The following is a 20,965-nucleotide window of genomic DNA, read 5'->3' on the forward strand; positions in this document are numbered from 1 at the left end:
ACCCCAACACCTCCCCCTCCCTCCAACACCTCCCTCCATCTCCAACAACTTTCCCCGCCCTCATCACCTCCCCCGCCCCTACATTTCTCCCTACCCCTAACACAATACAGAGTTAGATATAGTTCTTAGCTCACAAGGCTATAGGAATCAAAGGGTATGGGAGAAAGTGGGAACATGGTACTGAATGATCAGCCATGATCTTATTGAATGGCAGATTGGGCTGAAAGGTCTGAATGTCCTATTATTTTCTGTCTCTGTGTTTACCGTCAATACACTGCACTTCAAAGTCTCAGCCCTGTCTTGCTCCTCTTTTGCTTCCCTATCCTTCTCTTCCTTGTCTTTTTATCCAACTCTCGATTTTTCTGGTCTTGCAAACTCTTTCCCTTTCAGTCCATACCCAAAAATTACTGGAAGTCTCTCACCTTTTACCTATAATTTTCTAATTTTCTAGACAGCCTCACTGAGACTGTTACCTGTGTACTTTATACTCTCTCCCTGTTTTTCTTTCTCCTTCTCAACTTTCTCTCATGTGCTGTTTTTTACTCTTGCTTATTTCTTACTCTCATCACCTCTCATTTGTTCTCTTACTCTGAGGTTGCTTCCCTGTATCACTAACTCTTAACAGTTTTCCTTTTCTTTATAGAAGCAGACTTCTAACATGATCAAACCCTATTTAGAAGCAATGACTAGACAGATGGAATATCAGATTCCCGCGATGAGAGAAGCTATACAATGTATCAGAGCAGAGGGATTGAAAACTGCTGTACTGACCAATAACTTCTGGTTCAAACACCAAAGTTTCTTGCCTGTGGAGAAAGTTGATTTTGATGTGGTGAGTATAACTGATCAAGCACTTCACTTTATTTTCTTTTGTGTATCTCTTGTGTGGTGTGAAAGGTAAAACAATGATTAGATGTGCTTGTTGGTGCAGAAGTACTGAACATTAGACTGTCAGCACCTGGTGCTACAGATAGGGAAAGACTACTTGTAGTTCTGTTATTTAGACTCTTCGTGAATGGGTACAAGGGTATGAGCGGTAACTAGGAAATGATTATACTGTACTTTCAGTTTCATCTACAAGGGATGAAAATACAAAATACATATGAATTTCACAGTAAACTGTCTCAGTGAACATCATATTGTTGTTTAGGAGATGGTCATGATGGACATTCTAACTTGCACTTCTCAAATACTGCATCTCCCATAGATGGGAAATGCTGGTTAAGTATGTGTTTGTCCATATGTATTTTTCAAAGCTTGACAAGGATTTTGATGGGTAGCAGCAACTTGAACCTTCATACCACTTACCACAAATTGTGATGTATACTGGGGAAACAGATATTGCAATGTTGAGATGATTGAAGACCTGTTCAAAGAGATAGGTACTATGGAGTCTGTAGGAGTGGAGAGAACTAGAAATATAAGGTAGTGTATAAAAAAGTATTCTAAGCACAAAGACCTAATCATCGGATGAGCCAGAGAGAAACTGCACAGTTTTTCTAGAATTAGAATTGCAAACCTGCTGCCTAAAATAGATTGCAAGGTTAGAATTAATTAAAATCATGAGGCTTTTGAAAATGTTTGTATAAAGACTTTAAACCAGCAAAGGGTGAAGAAAGATCAAGTCTTTGTGTGAACAAAGATGCAGGCCTTGCAATTTGGGTTTATTTGCCAATGCACAGTGTCAGCTGTCAAGAATCAAATGGGAATAATTAGGCCTTCAATTTCTGAAGATGTATGAGACTAGCAGAGGTGTTGCTACTTCTGTTTTAAATGACTAAACATGGACAGTAATAACCCCATGGCTGATTTTCTTTTGTAATCATAATACGGTTATGAGTTTGTGCACAGTTGAAACAAGATATCTTTCTCAATTATTTTATAAATAAGTGCATGTGTCACATGCAACAAGTTACGAAAGATATTTTTGATTATGGACAGTAAATATATCTATTAATGTATTAGAATTACCTTTATTGTCACGTGAAAAGTTTACAAAGTCACTACTTACAGTATTAGGTACAAAGGTACCAAGGCAAAAAAAAATTCGGAATAAATTAGAAAAATAAAGAAAGCAATGTTCCCAGAGAGTTATAAACAGATTTTATAATTTGTGAAGTCTTGAAAATCTAATCATGTTTCCCATTGTTCCCTGCAGTTTGTTTATTCGTTCAGGGAATGTGGACTTTGCTGGTTGAGCCAGCATTTATTATCCACCCCTCCTTGCCCTTGAGAAGTTAGTGGTGAGCTGCTGTCTTGAGTCACAGCAGTCCATTTGGAGTAGGTACATTAATGTTTTTGTTTGGAAGAGAGTTCCAGGATTTTGACCCAGTGACACTAAAGGAATGTTGATACATTTCTAAGTGGAGGTCAGTTGGCTGGACAGCTGGTTTGTGATGCAGAGTGATGCCAACAGCACAGTTTCAATTCTTGCACAGGTTGAGGTTGCCATGATGGTCCCACCTTCTCAAGCTTGCCTCTTACGTGAGGCATGGTCATCTTCAGTTTAAACAGTCATTTCTGTCTTAATTGTCCTCTGGGATGATGGTGATTTTACTGTATTTACATGTCAGGTTGGGGAATGACTTGGTGAAGAACTTGCAGCTGGTGATGTCCTCATTCATGCATTATTGAAAGAACTTTGGTGAATTTATGTTTTGCATCTTGAACATGGTACACACTGCTGCTACTGAGTATTGGACATGAAGGGAGTGAAATGAATGTGTTGCTTGTCAAATGGATTTGTGTGCATATGTATAAAAGTCATTGAAGGTGGCAGGACAGGTTGAGAACATGGCCAATAAAGTATACAGTATCCTAATCCTTAATAATAGAGCATAGTGTACAAGAGAAGGAAGGTCGTGAACACACTGTTCTGAAGAAGGGTCACTGGACCCGAAACATTAACTCTGCTTTCCCTCCACAGATGTTGCCAGACCTGCTGAGTTTTTCTAGATTTTTCTGTTTTTGTTTCTGATTTCCAGCAACTGCAGTTCTTCCTTGCTTAGAAGTTATTTTGAACTTATACAAGTTTGGCCTCAGCTGGACTGTTGTGTATTGTTCTGAGATCTGCACTATAGGAAAGATGTGAAGACATTAGCAAGGGTATTCCAGGGATGAGGAACTTCTGTTATGAAAGTAAGTTGGAGCAGTTGACACTGATTTCCTTGGAGAAGAGAAGGCTAAGAGACTTTCAAAATGGTTAGGGTTATCAACAAAGTTGTTAGAAACTGTGCCCACTCATAAAAACTCGGATGCTGCCTGACCTGCTGTGCTTTTCCAGCACCACTCTAACCTAGAGTCTGGTTTCCAGCATCTGCAGCCCTTGTTTTTACTGCTCATAAAAAGGTCAAAACAAGCTGGCACAGATTTAAAGTAATTGGCAAAAGAAGCAAATGTAACATGAGGAAAAGGAAGAATGTTTGAGGCAGTTATAGGAGAGTGTGGAGGAATGTTATTTAATGATTTCTTCAGTTAGAGAGCTGGTGCAAAGACATAATGGACCAAATGGCCTCATTTTGTGGTATAACAATTCTGAGAGTACAACAGCAGCAAGTAAATAAATTTTTAAGGCTAGATGTAGAAATCATATCAGTGAAGATTAAATTGAAGGACTTTACCATCACTGATTGCTTAGGTTTCCTTCAATGTTTGCAGGTTATTGAGTCATGCCGTGAGGGAATTAGCAAGCCAAATCCTGAGATCTACAAACGCTGTTTAGAACGTCTGAAAGTCCAGCCTACAGAATCAATTTATCTTGATGACTTTGGACGAAATCTGAAACCAGCAGCTCAGCTCGGAATGATTACAATTAAGGTAAAGCTGTTACAGTTGTCAGGCACAGAAAAGTAATTTGGAGGGCTATAGCACATAATGCATCATGATCGGAGAAACAGGTACGATGTAAAGGCCTCACGAGTACTCGAGAAATAATTAATGTATAATTATCATAAATAATTAATGTTCTACAGCTTGTCCTTCAGGATCAAAATGTTTTCATCTTCTGGGGTGTGATAATCTCTCTCAGATGTCTGATACCTTGACCATCTGATCATTCTTTACATGTGAACCTGGTGTGAACAAGATGTGAATCTCAACAGTTCTGGTCTGATATGCATACTTGCATACTTTCTAAGTTACCGCTTGGCAAGGGAGGTAGTGGCCTAGTTATATTATCACTGCACTGTTAATCCAGGGACAGCTAATGTTCTGGGGACTCCGATTCAAATCCTGCCATGGTGAATGGATTCAATAAAAATCTGGAATTGAGAGAAACCATTGTTAATTGTCAGAAAAACTAAAGTGGGCGGCATGGTGGCTCAGTGGTTAGCTCTGCTGCCTCACAGCGCCAGGGACCAGGGTTTGATTCCAGCCTCGGGCAGCTCTCTGTGTGAAGTTTGCACATTCTCCCCGTGTCTGCGTGGATTTCCTCCAGGTGCTCTGGTTTCCTACCACAGTCCAAAGATGTGCTGGTCGGGTGAATTGGCCATGCTAAATTGCCCATAGTGTTAGGTCCATTAGTCAGGGGTAAATGTAGGGTAGGGGAATGGGTCTGGGTGGGTTACAGCTTCGGAGGGTTGGGTGTGGACTTGTTGGGCCGAAAAGCCTGTTTCCATACTATGGGGTATCTAATCTAATCTAATCTAATACCCTTTAGGAAAGTAAACTGCCATCCATACTTGGTCTGATCTACATGTGACTGCAAACTCACAACAATGTGGTTGACTCTTAACTGCTCTGAGGAATTAGAGATGGGCAACAAATGCTGGCCTTATTCCATTAATTAAAACAAATTGGAACAAAAGTCATGTCTAGATTTTAGCATTTTAGAATTAAGGGGCAGAAGACAAGAACTTCTCTAGCTAGAGACTTTTTTCGTATGAATGATGCACTTGATGGTTCTTTTTCTTTGAAGACAGTGAAGAAACTGTCATTTCAATTGTGTGAAGGTTTAGTTTGTACTGCTTCATGGAAAAAAGGAACTAGCTGAAAGCAGTGTGGCAAAGGTGTCTCATTTTAATTTCTAGGTTGGAGACATAACTACAGCCATTCAGAAATTGGAGTCATTGCTGAGGTTCCCGTTGCATGGTTATGTGCATGGTACGCAAACTGTTCATAAGCACATGGACATTCCTACAGACTGTCTGAAGGAGTACCTCCAGACCACTTTGGGGCTAAGTTCAGCAGGTAGGTGCTTGACTGTCCCACACCATGCTGTGACCCACATTCTACACTAAAAGTACAAGGGGAGTCAATGGCATGGTGATATTATTGCTGGACTGTTAATCCTGAGACCCAGATAATGTTCTGGGGACCCTGGTTTGAACCCTGCCACGGCAGATGGTGGAATTTGCATTCAATAAATATCTGGAATTAATAACCTAATGACTACTGTAAATCCATTGCCAATTGTCAGAAAAACACATCTGGTACACTGTTGTCCTTTAGGGAAGGAAACCTGCCATCCTCACATGGTCTGGCCTACATGTGATTCTGGACACACACCAATGTGGTGAAAGTGAGTATTGCAGATGCTGAAGATTAGAGTCAAGAATGTCGTGCTGGAAAAGCACAGCAGGTCAGGCAGCATCTGAGGAGCAGGAAATTCCTGATGAAGGGCTTTTGCTGAAATGTCGGTTTTCCTGCTCCTCGGATGCTGCCTGACCTGATGTGCTTTTCCAGCACCACACTTTTGACACACCAATGTGGTTGATTCTCAACTGCCCTCTGGGCAATTAGGGATGGGCAATAAGTGGTGCCTAGCCAGTGACACCCTCAACCCTTGAATGAATTTTGAAAAAATTGTGACGCACCTTCATTACAGTGAGATATTATTAGATTGGTTTCTGAGTGATCCCACTTCAGAGACTTTGATACCTGATCAGAATTAAACTAGTGTCACACTATGAATTTATATGAACCGATACACAGTGTACTGAATTACCAGTACAAGAGCAAGCTGGAACATGGGTCAACAGGTCACTCGCATAAATGTTTTCCTTCTTGAATTTCAGTTATTGAACCAGAGGAATTTGAGATCCAATACAAACTTTGCAGCTCCATACATTTTGTGCAATAGTTACTGTAGAGAGAAGAGTTTTAGAAATGTCATCTCCTAGAGTTTCATTGTCTCAGTAGGGAAATGTATGGTTTTTTAAAATATATATTCATGGTTGTGCCATGTCATGTGTTGTATTGAGTTATGGTACAGTTGTCCAGTGCCTTTAACATCAATTTACTTTAACTCTAATAGGAAATTCCATTTCACGTTAGAAACAGAGGATGGCTTTTTGCAGTACTAAATTGTATCCTGCAGCAATTTAATTCTATTTCCTCAGAGAGTAACAGCAATTAGCTGACCAGTTTTGACTAAACTTTAGCAATGACTGATTGGTTGGATGCTCTATTCTGAAGCATTCTGTGTTTCCAGATGAGGAAAGTTGTATGGATATACTTGGGCAATTTTAAAGAAATGAACATGGGTCCCTTTATTTAAATTTTAATTGACATGAATTTTTGAAAAGTGTTACGGTTCTTCTCATATCTGAGATTCAATGTGTCTAATCTATTTAATATAATCTCCTAGAGATCATAGCATTACCTGCTTGAGAAGATGTATTGTTGGTTGTTCACACAGGAGGTGTGCACAAGATTGTAGCTGTCTTGCTTGCTTTTTTCAGGATAACCAAATTTACACTTGTAAGACTTTGGCCAGAGAGAATTAGCATCTTTTACCATACTTTAGAAAGTAAGATAGTTAACAGTCTATAATGCCACTTATATGGACATTGTCTTTTTATATTTGTGTTTTTAAAAACTGTGGACTGAAATGAAAAAGAACTGTTTTTAAAAATCATTTTGTGAAAGAGTGGCTGCAGTTTTGAAAGCAAGTAACTGATACTCATCATAGGCATTGTAAACAATTGTTTGAACAAGCATTGAAGTGTGGAAATGTAGACAATCTGGAGCCACGGGTGTGTACTGATGCAGCTCTTGTTGACATCAAGAAGCTGATCGATCTCTAAACTAATGGCAGTTATCAGTGACAGAAATCTTTTGCTTACAAGCAACTGTGTAAAGTTAAAATTCACACGACGCTAGTTTATAGTCCAACAGGTTTAATTGGAAGCAGTAGCTTTCAGAGTGCTGCTCCTTCATCAGGTGTGTGTGGACAACCCAATCCGACACTGGCATCTCCAAATCAAACAACTGTGAGATTTACTCTTGGGTAGCTGAGCAGCTTGGAGCTGGAAACTAGTTTCAGAGACACAGAGAGGAGAGAAAATATTTATGCAGATCTTCACCCAACCGAGAAGCTGCCTATTTCCTACAGTCAAAAACTCAGTTTATTCCTGAAGTAAAGCAGTTACTTTTCTTGCAGTAGTTGCTGTAAGCTGTGACTTTTGAATAATGCTAAATGTATCTTACAAAAGACTCCAGGCAAGATATCTGAACAAGGTGTCTGGCCAATTGAAGGAAGATTACCTCAACATCAGAACTGGGAAACAAACACCATTGAACTGACTCCTGTACTATCAATTTCCCTATTTCTTTCTACTTGTGTGTGTGTAAATGAGAGAGAAAATTTATAATTAGGTTGGAGTTTTAGTTAGTAGTGTTATATGCCAGTGGTTCATACCCATTCATCTGCAGCTAAACTCAAATTACTTGTAGTAAGTAATAATTCTTGTTCAGTAGAGAAATGCAGTTTGTGGTTTCTGTCAACCTTAGCCTGACAGTAAGGCATCTTAGGAAACTGTCATATTTTAAAAGAAACTTTAGCATTCCTGGTATATTTTCGGGAATAATGAGGCTTAATTTACCCAGTTGGGTTGTTGTAACACCATTGTATTGATGAAGTTTGGGTAATATGCTACGTCTGGTTTCAGAGCCGTTGACTCTCCGGCAGTTTAGTCATGGCCAATCCAACCCAACCTATCACATTCGGAGTGGCAATCGACAGCTGGTGCTAAGAAAGAAACCACCTGGAAAACTTCTGCAATCAGCGCATGCAGTGGAAAGAGAATACAGGTAGTTTGTGCATAAAATGGAGGAAGTCTCTGCATCTTACAAAACTAATTCCTCTTCACTCAATCGGTTGCTTAGATTGTTCGGTTCTTAAGCTGCTGTCAAGTGCCACAATTTCTAGGACACTGGGCCAGCCACTTAATCAAAGTAATGTTTTCAGCTCATTGCTCCTTAATGCCTGGTACTGATCAGGAAGATCTCGAGTTTAATTCCCAACTATGTCAGTTCAGTTACTTTCAACCGTGTTGTCAATATAAGCTTCAGCCTGCCTGGAACCTAGGAAGGGAAATTTAGACATGATTCCCCAATCTTGATTCCCTGCTCTGTAAAAATGTGACCATTGGATGAACTCGTGGTTAGTCATATTTGTGAAGCTCCACACAGTCAAATATCTGGCCAACACTGATATCTAACTTCTATTTGTAATATTGTAATTTATGCCTGTGAAAAATGGTATCTTTATGGGATGAGAAGAGTAAATTAGAAAAACAAAACTGGGGAAGTTGTAGAGAGTGTGCAGTTAATTATGCTCGATTATACTTGATTTTTTTTTTCAGTCAAATTGTTGCCTACTATGTTTTGGGAGACTAAGTTACATTTTTATTTGTTGGTCCATTCAGAGTGATGAAAGCTCTTGGATCCATGGGAGTTCCTGTTCCCAAGGTACTTGCCATCTGTGAGGACCCCAGGTAAAAAATGATACTCCATAGCTGCAATGTATAAGCTATTTGTGTGAGTGAATAGTATAATGAAAATCAACAATTGGAAAGGAAAAGAAAGGGACTGTGGACAAACTGATGACCATGGAAGCTGGGTGATTTAAACTTCAAAATGTTGTCATTTACCTCTGGAATCTGGTACGGTCAAAGTCTCTACTTTTCTACATTGTGTGGGAGTTAAAGCTTCGAAATAACATAACTTGCAATTATATTACACCTTTATCAGGGAAGTAATAAATCAGACTAAATGTGACACAGTTAAAATAGATGTGAATACCTAATATATCATTTAGTACTGAATCATTATTTTCAATGAGCTGCTGAAAAGATAGCTGATGTGGTTAGTGGGAGCATTCACTCTTTAGGTGCTGCTGAAGCACATTCTTGAGTGACAGTAAAAGGAGTTGCTCACCTTGTTTAGTATCTGAGATGGACATCAGAAGAAAATAAATGTCCCCTCTTGGAAGGAGAGAATAAATATAAAATAGATTTAAAGGGAGTACTTTTCCTTGCCATCAGCATTGTCTACGTAGGTGATGTCATTTGTTTTGATACACTCCATTATCTGCAATGGGGCAGATATCCAGACAGTGAAGGATAGAACTGGGATCAAAGCTTTACATACATTATAACAGGATCTCCCAAAGAATGGGTCATGACCACCAATGGGTTCGCAAACCATCTCTAGGGTCACAATCTCCAAAGCAGCAATAGCTGCCATGCAGCTCCCCCGAGTGCTAAGAACTGTGAGGCCAATTTAAATCCTTGCATGTTTTTACTGAGGTGGAGCCTAACTGGCTGATCTTTGATACCTGATTCCTGATCTCAAAAATCCAGTAGAAAGGTAGGTTTTTTTTTGCTTGTGCTCCTAATTCATATACTTAGACTATAAGACCATAAAAATTAGGAACAGGAGTTGGCCATTCAGTCCATCAGAGAGAAAGTGAGGGCTGCAGAAGAAGGGCGTATGCCCGAAACGTCGATTCTCCTGTTCCTTGGATGCTGCCTGACCTGCTGCGCTTTTCCAGCAACACATTTTCAGCATTCAGTCCATCAAACTTGCTCTGCCATTCAATAGGATAGTGGCTGATCTGACATTTCTCATATCCAGTTTATTGCCCTTTCCTCTTAACCCTTCATTCTTTCACTGATCAAGAATCTATCTATCTCAGCCTTAAATATACAGAAGGATTCTGCCCCACAGCTCTCTGTGGCAAAGAGTTCGAAAGACTCTCGACGCTCTGAGAGAAGAAATTCCTCCTCTTCTCAGTTTTAAGTTGGTGCCCCTTAATTCTAACACAGTGCCTTTTCATGCAACACTCTCCCATGACGGGAAAGATCCTCTCAGTGTTTACCCTGCCAAGCCACTGAAAAAACGTACATGTTTCAGTGAGATCACCTTGCATTCTTCGAAATTCGAATCAATAGAGTCCCAACCCTTTGCTCATAAGACAATCTCGCTATATCAGGGTCACTTTTCTGAACTGCCTCCAATCTTTTTTCAAAAACATGGGGCCAACACTGCTCTCAGTATTCCTGATGCAGTCTCACCAGCATCTTGTACAGCTGCAGCAAGACTTCCCTACTTTCATACTCCAGACCACTTGAAATAAGTATCAATGTTCCTGACTACCTGCTACACCTGTGTGCTAGTTTTTTTGTATTTCATGCACAACTGGCTCCAAATCTCTTGATTGCAGCTTTCTACAGTTTTCCTGTATTTAAATAATACTTTGTTCTTTTGTTCTCCCTTCCAAAAATGAACAACTTCACATTTTCCCATATTATACTCCATTTTCCAACTTGCTGCCTCCATGACCTATCAATATCTCTCTGTAAATATTTGTATTCTTCTTGCAACTTGTTTTTCCACCTATATAGTGTCATCTGCAAATTTGGCTCAGTACATTCGCTTTCTTTCTTGAAGTCATTTTTATGAACAGTGCCCCCTTTTGGTCGTAAGATCAAAAGATTCAACAGCATTTTGTTTAAGCAATAACTTGTTTAAATATCATACTACAGGCATTTCTGGGATAATGCGTGTTTTGGCCACGCAATTTGACTATAACATCACTGAAGAATTAGGGGACGATATTTTGGAGAATGTTTACCTCTTCTCAATAGCGCAATTCCACCAGAGATTGGTTAGCATTCTGAGCATGCACTGGTGTTCCTGTCAATCTGCACATACATTGTTGTCCACGCATGCATGATGTCAGTGTTGGTCTTCATGCTGTTCAGTGCATGTGTCATGTCAGTGCCAAAGTCTTTGTGCCATTCTGCACATGCACGATGTGAGCTCGGTCTTCATGCCGTTCTCCGCATGCGTTGATGTCAGCTGCCGATAGAGCAGCTTTCTGTGTGATACTGTACATAAAGCAGCTTTCTTACATTTTTAAAATGTACTGTTAAATTTACTTTTGTTTCCTTGATAAATATGATTTCAACTGTCATTCAGGTTGTGTTATACTTTTGCTTTAGACTTTTGGGTCTTTTTTGAGTGATTGTGTGTGATTTTTTTTGTTGGTCTGTCCCAACCCCACTTTTTAAATAGGCCTCACAGTTTCAGTGATTTTCCATTAGGTGCGGTTTTGCTGGAACACCACAGCATTGTAGCAGAACTACCTGTATTCTGGCATCCAAGCTTGCTGGCCAAGTTTTATGTTAAAATTCGAGTATTCGGTGATAGCTTTGCCTTCACTAACAGAGATGGTATTCATAGTAATCTTCCTTCTTTTCCAGTGTTCTTGGGACTTCCTTCTACCTGATGGAATACTGCCAGGGGAGAATATTTAAGGACCCAACATTACCAGGACTATCGGCTCATCAGCGAACAGAAATTTACAGTGCCATGAACCATGTTCTTTGCCGGATTCATCAGGTTGATGTCCATGCTGCTGGATTAGAGGATTATGGAAAACATGGTAAGGACTATCTACAGATTTGAATCAGTTATTCTCATTTTATCCTATTTGCAAGAGGACTAGTTCATTTTGTCACTACTGCCTCCATGTTGACATGACTCATTATCATTCTTATTAAGTCTAAGTTAGATTGAGCATTAAACAGCTCATTTTGTTTTCTTCTAACCAACAGCACCAAAGCAATTGTAAAAATCCAAAAGCTGCGATTAGCTAATTCAGCACAGACCAGGAATAAACCCAGGAAGCTTCTGATCTTTTTGCCTTTGTAGCAAAGTGAGCAGTGCATTCATTTAAAAAACCATTGTAGGAAATCTAGTGTATAAACAATATGACAGTTAAGAAAAATGTGCAAGTTCAAATCTGCACAAGTCAGCAAAATAATTGTTTGCTTAATCCTTTGCTTCTTCCAAGAGTTTGATCAACTTCTTTTCATTTTGTGCAGCTTTCTTAGTATTATACTTACCTAGTAACAATACTTATCTTTAGGCAACTACATTGAGCGCCAGGTTCACACGTGGACTAAACAGTATCGAGCAAGTGAGACTCATAATATTCCAGCAATGGAACAGATCATAAAATGGCTTCCAGAAAACCTCCCAACACATGAAAAGACCACTATTGTGCATGGGGACTTCAGGTATATAATGTAACTACTTAAATGCTTGATAATAGTTTCAACAAACAATGTTTAGGGGTAGATTTGGAGGTAGCATTTGAGAATGATCTTTAAGATGAGAATTTGAATTTTATTGGATTGTAAAGATTTGATTTAAACTGTGGGCCATTGTGCATCTCCACAAACTTGTCACCATTGTTCCTATAAACCATTCTCCGCATTTAAGAATCTGATTTGTAGTGAGTATTATGCATCAGTTTTATAAAACAAAATTAATTTAAGGCACTTTTTTTCTTTTTTCTTCCCTCACTCTTCTGCTTCCCATTTTCTCTTCCTTTCTCTATTTTCATTCTTTATTCCAACTTCTGACCTCACTTTCATACTCTCTCTATCTCCTCAAACTTTTAGATTGGACAATCTGGTTTTTCATCCTGACAAGCCTGAGGTGCTGGCGATTTTGGACTGGGAACTGTCCACCTTGGGTGATCCCATATCTGATGTAGCACTTAGCTGTTTGGCACACTACCTTCCACCAGATTTTCCCATCTTGAAAGGTAATGTGAGTAGCGCTGCTTACGTACACTGGTGCCATGGTGTTTCTTTCACATAAACTGTTTGCGTTTATGTTGCACCTTTCCCACAGTGTAATTACTGTTTCATAGGAAAACAAAGCAACCAATTTGCACAAAACAAAGTTCACAAATAACAATGAGACAAATCACCAAACGGTTGATTTTTGGACAAGAGCAAAATACGGTACTGCAGATACTGGAAATTTGAGCAAAAAGCAAAAAATGCTGGAAATACATAACCAACTATGGAAAGAGAAACAGAAATAATGTTTCAAGTCATAGAGTCATACAGCATGAAAACAGAAGTCTGTTTTAAATTTTCAATATCTGCTGTAGTTTTGATTCTGTCTATGCCTAAATGAGGTGTGAGTGACAGAATTTAAAATTCCTGATGAAGGGCTTCTGCCTGAAACGTCGATTCTCCTGCTCCTCAGATGCTGCCTGACCTGCTGTGCTTTTCCAGCACCACACACTTGACTCTAATCTCCAGCATCTGCAGTCCTCACTTGCTCCCAGGATTTTAAATAGGTAACATGCAAAAGTAACTAAATGAAATAAGAGAGAAGGAAGCCCAGCACTAAAGTGTTAGTCTAGGTTACATGCTTTAGAACATAAAAAAAGGAGCAGATTAAAGACCCATGGCCCCTTAAGTCTGCCCCACTATTCAAAAAGATCTGATCTGCCTGAGGCCTTCTCTTTCGTGCCCACTCATCAAAGCTTTCAATTCCTTGATATTTCAAAAATCCATGTACCTCCTCTTTATATACTTTTAGTAATAAATCTCTGAAATTAAACTTGAAGCATGACGTTCAGTCCTTTTTTTCAGTCTTCTGATTTTAAACATGGAATTGTACTTTATTTCTTCTAAGGACCTAATTGTTAAATGCAGTGCCCGGTGTGATTCTCACTAAGTTGCCTTCACACTGAGTTCCCTCTAAACTGCACGGCTGCAGAAGTCACTGCTGCACATAGGACTTGAAGGCCCGCACAGCCATTAAGAAGATTAGAGGGATCGCTGGACACAAACACCAGGGATATTTCAAAATTTGACTTGTTCCAGTATCTGGTGATCAGTTGGAGATTTTTGCTGACAGTCTCGAGCTGGTTCAGCTTGGCCACCCTCCTCTTATACATTCAGTAGGAATTCTGCATGTCCTAAAGGGCTGATCACCATCAATGCAGGATGCCAAGTGACATGGTCAAGCTAATTGATCATCTTTAACAAATGGTGGATTAAACTGGAGGCTGTTCTGAGTGTTGTCTTACTTTAATGTTGGACATAAAATCCTTCCAGTGTATGCCTTGAATTTCTTGAATTCAAATTAATTTGGTTTCAAATTAATTTGATTTCTGTTCTTGGCAGGTGTTCAAGTCCTAGGTTTCATGTCTTTTCTGCTGAAATATCTTCCTTTCTTCTTTAAGTGTGATCATTGACCTATGCTTCCTTCAAAAACTTCTGTGTCCTAGTATCTCTTCTCCTCCTCCTTTTATTGCCACCTTTCATTGCTCTCACTAGTTTGCAATGACAACTGAAGGAAGTGAATGTTAGGGCCACTAATAATTACCTCTATGGATAGGAGCCATTTCTAACTTTGAATTGAAGAATAAATCATGTGGATTAATCTGAGCTGTTCTGACACTGATTCTGATTATCATGTTATAATTATCATCTGTCAGTGCTTGTGTAACTGTACATGGGAACAGAAGTAGCCATTCAGCCCCTCAAGTCTGATCCACCATTTAATGAGATCACGGCTTTGCCCTACAGCCCTTAATACCTTTGCTTAACAAAAATGTACCTATCCCAGATTTAAAATTACCAACTGATCTAGCATCAACTGAAATTTGTGGAAGAGAGTTCCAAACCTCTACCACCCTTTTGTGTGTACTGTTTCCTAACATCTCTCCTAAATGCTCTGGCTCTAATTCTCAGAGTTTGTCCCCTACTTCTAGAATCTCCAACTAATGGAAAGGGTTTATCCTTATCTATCCTGGCCTTTCTTGTTAATATGGAATCATAGAAATATACAGTACGGAAACAGACCCTTTGGTCCAACTTGTCTATGCCGACCAGATATCCCAACCCAATCTAGTCCCACCTGCTCATAACCCCCCAAATCCTTCCTATTCGTATACCCATCCACATGCCTTTCAAAAGTCGCAGTTGTAGTAGCCTCCACAACTTCCTCTGGCAGCTCATTCCATGCACGTAACACCCTCTGCACGAAAAAGTTGCCCCTTAGGTCCTTTTGTATCATTCCCCTCTCACCCTAAACCTATGCCCTCCAGTTCTGGACTCCCCCACCCCAAGAAAAAGACTTGCCCCTCATGTTTTTATAAGCCTCTATAAGGCCATCCCTCAGCCTTCAATGCTCCAGGGAAAACACTAACCTATTCAACCTTTCCTATAGTTCAAATCCTCCAACCCTGGCAACATCCTTGTAAATCTTTTCAGAACCCTTTCAAGTTTCACAACATCTTTCCAATAGGAAGGAGACCAGAATAGCATGCAATATTCCAACAGTGGCCTAATCAATGTCCTGTACAGCCGCAACATGACCTCCCAACTCCTGTACTCAATACTCTGACCAATAAAGGAAAGCATATCAAACGCCTTCTTCACTATCCTATCTACCTGCGACTCCACTTTCAAGAAGCTATGAACCTGCACTCCAAGGTCTCTTTGTTCAGCAACACTCCCTAGGACCTTACCATTAAGTGTATAAGTCCTGCTAAGATTTGCTTTCCCAAAATGCAGGACCTTGCATTTATCTGAATTAAACTCCATCTGCCACTTCTCAACCCATTGGCCCACCTGGTCAAGTTCCTGTTGTAATCTGAGGTAACCCCTCTTCGCTCTCCACTACACCTCCAATTTTGGTGTCATCTGCAAACTTAATAACTATACATCTTATACTCACATCCAAATCATTTACATAAATGATGAAAAATAGTGGACCCAGCACCAATCGTTGTGGCACTCCACTGGTCACAGGCCTCCAGTCTGAAAAACAACTCTCCACCACCACCATCTGTCTTCTAACTTTGAGCCAGTTCTGTATCCAAATGGCTACTTCTCCCTGTATTCCATGAGATCTAACCTTGCTATCAAGTCTCCCATGGGGAACCTTGTCGAAAGGCACACTGAAGTCCATATAGGTCACATCTTCCACACTTCCCTCATCAGTCCTCTTTGTTACTTCAAAAAACTCAATCAAGTTTGTGAGACATGATTTCTCAGGCATAAAGCCATGTTGACTATCCCTAATCAGTCCTTGCCTTTCCAAATACACATACATCCTGCCCCTTAGGATTCCCTCCAACAACTTGCCCACCACTGACGTCAGGCTCACTGGTCTATAGTTCCCTGGCTTGGTCTTACCACCTTTCTTAAATAGTGGCACCACGTTAGCCAACCTCCAGGCTTCCGGCATCTCACCTGTGACAATCAATGAGTCAAATATCTCAGTAAGAGGCCCAGCAATAACTTCCCTAGCTTCCCACAGAGTTCTAGGGTACCCCTGATCAGGTCGTAGAGTCATAGAGATGTACAGCATGGAAGCAGACCCTTCGGTCAAACCGACCAGATATCAGAACCCAATCTAGTCCCACCTGCCAGTACCCGGCCCATATCCCTCCAAACTCTTCCTATTCATATACTCATCCAAATGCCTCTTAAATGTTGCAATTGTACCAGCCTCCACCACTTCCTCTGGCAGCTCATTCCATACACGTACCACCCTCTGTGTGAAAACGTTGCCCCGTAGGTCTCTTATATATTTCCCCTCTCTCCCTAAACCTATGCCCGCTAGTTCTGGACTCCCCGACCCACCCCAGGGAAAAGGCTTAGCTGCGTTTTTATAGAGTTGGGGTCAGATAGTAATTAGTTAGGAAAAAGGGGACTCAGATTTGTTATTTGTTTCTGTTGAGTGTTCACTGTTAAGAGTTAGGAAAGTTAATTGTTTTTTTTCTTTAAACAGTGGAAATTAGGAGTTCTCTTTCACTCACTCACACTTTTAGGAGATTGCGAGGCGAGCTTTTCCAGGTATTTGGTTTTAATTAGCGGAGGGTTTCGAGATCTGTGTCATAACACTCAGCTTCTGGCACAACAGCTAACAGATTATTTTCTAATCAATTGCAATATCAATTTATACATGTCTTTTCCTTCTACTGTAGGGTTGAATAATTGTGATTTGACAGAGCTTGGAATCCCATCTGATCTGGAATATCTTACTATGTATTGCGATAAGATGGGTATAAATCCTGTCAAAAACTGGAATTTTTATATGGCATTTTCCTTTTTCCGAGTCGCAGCCATACTCCAAGGAGTCTATAAGCGGTCACTTCAAGGTGAGAATCTTTCAAGTGTTTTCTATTACTGATGAATGGAGGAATAATACATTATACAATGATCAAAGGGAGTTGATGGCTATGCTGAGCTGGCACGAAAGAGGAATTGATGCCTACAACAGATCAGCCATGATCTTGTTGAATGGACAGCAGGTTTGAGGGGCCAAATGGTTTACTCCTGCTATTTTTATGTTCTTATGAAATATCTTCTCAAAAGATAAAGGAACTACATGTCAAACTAAGCTATACAGATTAGTACCAAGCCATATTAACCACAAAAGTTACGGATTATTTGTCTCCAGCTGTGACTTCAGGTGACAGTGGGAAAGAACAGCAAGGATTCTTATACTCCTGAGCACTATCTAAGAACACTGGCTAGAAATTGCACATACTTATGAAAAAGACACACTGGTCCCCCAAATTGTGATTGGAGCATAAGGGTTGTAAGAGTTCATGTCTGGGACTGTGTGATAATGAGGATAAAAAGAAAACATATGGTTGACTTGGAGAACATTAGAGCATTTATGGACACCACTGCAAGGTGCAGCAACCAACATGCAGAAGTGCAGTTTGAAAAATGTGGTTTCTGTGTTAAGCGCTGTTAGAGCTTACAATGACGGCAAGCAAAAAGAATAAAAAAACTTTTTTTCTTTTGATTGTGAGATTGGCTATTTTGACAGTGAAATATGCAAGATATTCCAGCCAGTAGGAATTGCGTATTTCTGTGTGTTCTTTGCTGTTGCATCTGTGTTGTGAGTACATCTGCACATTGACCAGATCAGCCATTTTTAATGTTGCTGCCCTACCTCCTGAATTGGGAACACACTTTGGGAGAAGAATGATCATGGTGTGTGGTGTGATACACGTTAGTTATGTCATTGATAAATAAAAAAACTAGTTGTTTGAACATACCAATGAGTCAGTCATCTCTCCAGAGCTAAAGTAACATACAATCTGATGGCAGTTGTGATGGATCCCAAAGTACCAGAAGTGTAACTTTAAAGAAGATTAAAAATCAGACCTGAAAAAGAGATGCCAAAACTGCAGAACTCGCTAGCAGACAATTGAAGAACCCCAATGTTCCTCCAAGGATGAAGTGGAGACACTCAGAATCTGAAAATCAACTTGGAAAGGCATTCAAGGCGGTCAGAAAAATTTGGTGGTTTAAGAAGAAAATGTCAATCTACAAATCTCAGACTTTGAGTCAAAGTAACAAGCAAAGATCGTAGATCAGGTGACCAAACCTACATAAACTAGGCAAGCAGCACTGGGAACAGTCAGACCCCTAGTAAGGGTAGCTTATAATAAAAACTCTGCAGTCCTGATCTGAGGTTGCTCCACCACACATGGTGACAGCAAGGTAGCACAGAAAATCAAAATCAAAAAAATGGCTGAAAATACTCACCACCTTGTAGGAAGGTAGTAAAGAAATTATTGAAATAAATTAACTAATCTGCAGCTTTTAAAAGGTTGAAGAAATTAATGCCTAGTATACCTGATTGATTCTCCAGGATAGCTCTGCAGTGGGAATCGGTAGAAGACTGAGCATTATGGAAAAACTTCCAATACTGGAAGAGAAATGTAAAACTTCAAGTAATCTACCCGCAACCTCCGAAAAACCATGGATTTTAAAAAATTTGTTCATGTGATGTGGGCATCTCTTGCTTGGCTGGTATTTATTAGAGTCAAAAAGTGTGGCACTGGAAAAGTACAGCAGGTCAGGCGGCATCCAATGAGCACTAGAATCGGACATAAGCCCTTCTTTGGGAATGTTGGGGGAAAACTGAGAGATGCAGTGCCGAGTTGGAGGATTGGATTTGGGATGAGGTGGGGGAGATGAGGTAAGTGGTGAAGTCAACATTGATGCCGTGTGGTTGGAGAGTCCCAAGGCGGAAGATGAGGCGTTCTTCCTCCAGAGATTGGGTGGCTTGGATTTGGCAGTGGAGGAGGCCCAGGACCTGAATGTCCTTGGCGAAGTGGAAGGGGGAGTTGAAGTGGTCGGCCACAGGTCGGCGGTGTTGTTTGGTGCGTGTGTCCCAGAGATGTTCCCTGAACGTTCCATGACTTGGCGTCCTGTCTCCCCAGTATACAGGAGACCACATCGAGAGCAACAGAGACAGTAGATGAGGTGTTTAGATGTGCAGGAAAATCTCTGCTGCATGGCATAGAGTTATATGGAAGGATACTTTGGGGCCTTGGATGGAGGTGAAGGGTTAGATGTGGGCACAGGTTTTACATCTATTGTGACAGTTGAGAGTGTGTTGCTGGAAAAGCACAGCAGGTCAGGCAGCATCTGAGGAACAGGAGAATCAACGTTTCGGGCATAAGGAAGGGCTTATGCCTGAAATGTTGGTTCTTCTTTCCTCGGATGCTGCCTGACTTGCTGTGCTTTTCCAGCGCCACACTTATCGACTCTGATCTGCAGCCCTCACTTTCTCCATCTGTTGTGGCAGCAAGGGAAGGTGCCAGGAGTAGAGGATGGGTTGGTGGGTGGGCATGGAGCTAACGAGGTAGTCATGGAGGGAATGGTCTCTGCAGAATACCGATAGGGTGGGGTGGGAAATATATCTCTGGTGGTGAGGTCTGATAGTAGATAGCAGAAATGGCAGAGGATGATGCCCAGTATAGCACCAACCACATGACATCAATGTCGACTTCAGCAGTTTCCTCATCTCCCCTCCCCACCTCATCCCGGATCCAACCCTCCAACTCAGTACTGTCCTACCTGTCCATCTTCCTTCCCATCTATCCGTTCTGACCTATTACCATCACTCCCTGCCTGTAACTACCTTTCACCTTCCCAGCATCCTTATCCCCACCCTCACCCTCCTATTTATCTCTCAGCTCTCCCTGCTCCCAAACATTCCTGATGAAGGGCTTAGCCTGAAGTATAGATTCTCCTGCTCCTCGGATGCTGCCTGACCTGCTGTACTTCTCCAGCGCCACACGTTTCAACTCTGATTTCCAGCATCTGCAGTCCTCACTTTCTCCTAGTATTTATTACCCATCCCTAATTGCCCTTGAGAAGGTGATGGTGACCTGCGGTTTTGAACTGCTGCAGTCCATGGGATTTAGAAAGACCCACAGTGCTGTTAGGAAAGAAATTTTAAGATTTGATGCAGTGATAGTGAAAGAGCGATGATATAATTCCCCATTAGAATTGGAGGGAAACTGCAGGTGGTTTCCCATGCATCTGCTGCTTTTGTCCTTCTAGGCAGTAGAGTTTATAAGTTTGGAAGGTGTTGCAGAAGGAGCTGACGTGAATTTACACTATCTGAGAGATTTAACCACATGAAAGGTGGCCAAATCAAACTCAAAACTGGACTCTTGGGAAACAAAATATTCTTATGATACAAAATTGCTTCAGGATTGGCCAGTGGCTCTGTTTCACTGGAACAGTAGCAGGCAATGTTTTTGCAAGACAAAGCATCGGTGAGACATGAGATACATTTGAGGTCTTAAGTTCTTGACAACAATTTCAGATTGAAGAACAATAAGGTTCTTGAAAGGGTCAAATTCAAAACGGGCCCAGAAACCAGCTGAATCAGTGAGTACTTTCATTAATGCCCTTACAGACTGGTTAATGGATGAAAGTGTGGAGACCTAAAAGCAGAATTAATGACACTGCATTGCAGTCAGTAATGTTGATCAATACCAAGCAAATTTATTGCAATCTAAGGAAAATCTAATCTTAGAAAAAAAGCTGGTCAGACAAGCAGGTCTGGTGAAGAAAACCTTTATTCAGGAACCCTCCAA

At 40.7% G+C, this 20,965-nt stretch overlaps 1 protein-coding gene across 2 annotated transcripts in view; it reads left to right on the forward strand.

Moving 5' to 3' along the window:
- LOC122562583 (acyl-CoA dehydrogenase family member 10-like) overlaps positions 1 to 20,965 on the forward strand; it is a 59,285-nt gene that overhangs the window by 17,328 nt on the left and 20,992 nt on the right. For both annotated transcript variants that reach the window (XM_043715543.1, XM_043715545.1), the window contains exons 4-12: positions 644 to 832; positions 3,658 to 3,816; positions 5,028 to 5,187; positions 7,890 to 8,031; positions 8,649 to 8,717; positions 11,490 to 11,671; positions 12,158 to 12,308; positions 12,696 to 12,841; positions 17,036 to 17,209. In XM_043715543.1, coding sequence (XP_043571478.1) covers positions 644 to 832; positions 3,658 to 3,816; positions 5,028 to 5,187; positions 7,890 to 8,031; positions 8,649 to 8,717; positions 11,490 to 11,671; positions 12,158 to 12,308; positions 12,696 to 12,841; positions 17,036 to 17,209 — 1,372 coding nt within the window. The remainder of the gene's footprint in view (positions 1 to 643; positions 833 to 3,657; positions 3,817 to 5,027; positions 5,188 to 7,889; positions 8,032 to 8,648; positions 8,718 to 11,489; positions 11,672 to 12,157; positions 12,309 to 12,695; positions 12,842 to 17,035; positions 17,210 to 20,965) is intronic.

Source organism: Chiloscyllium plagiosum, chromosome 25, assembly GCF_004010195.1.
Source record: "Chiloscyllium plagiosum isolate BGI_BamShark_2017 chromosome 25, ASM401019v2, whole genome shotgun sequence".
Classification (NCBI taxonomy): Eukaryota; Metazoa; Chordata; class Chondrichthyes; order Orectolobiformes; family Hemiscylliidae; genus Chiloscyllium; species Chiloscyllium plagiosum.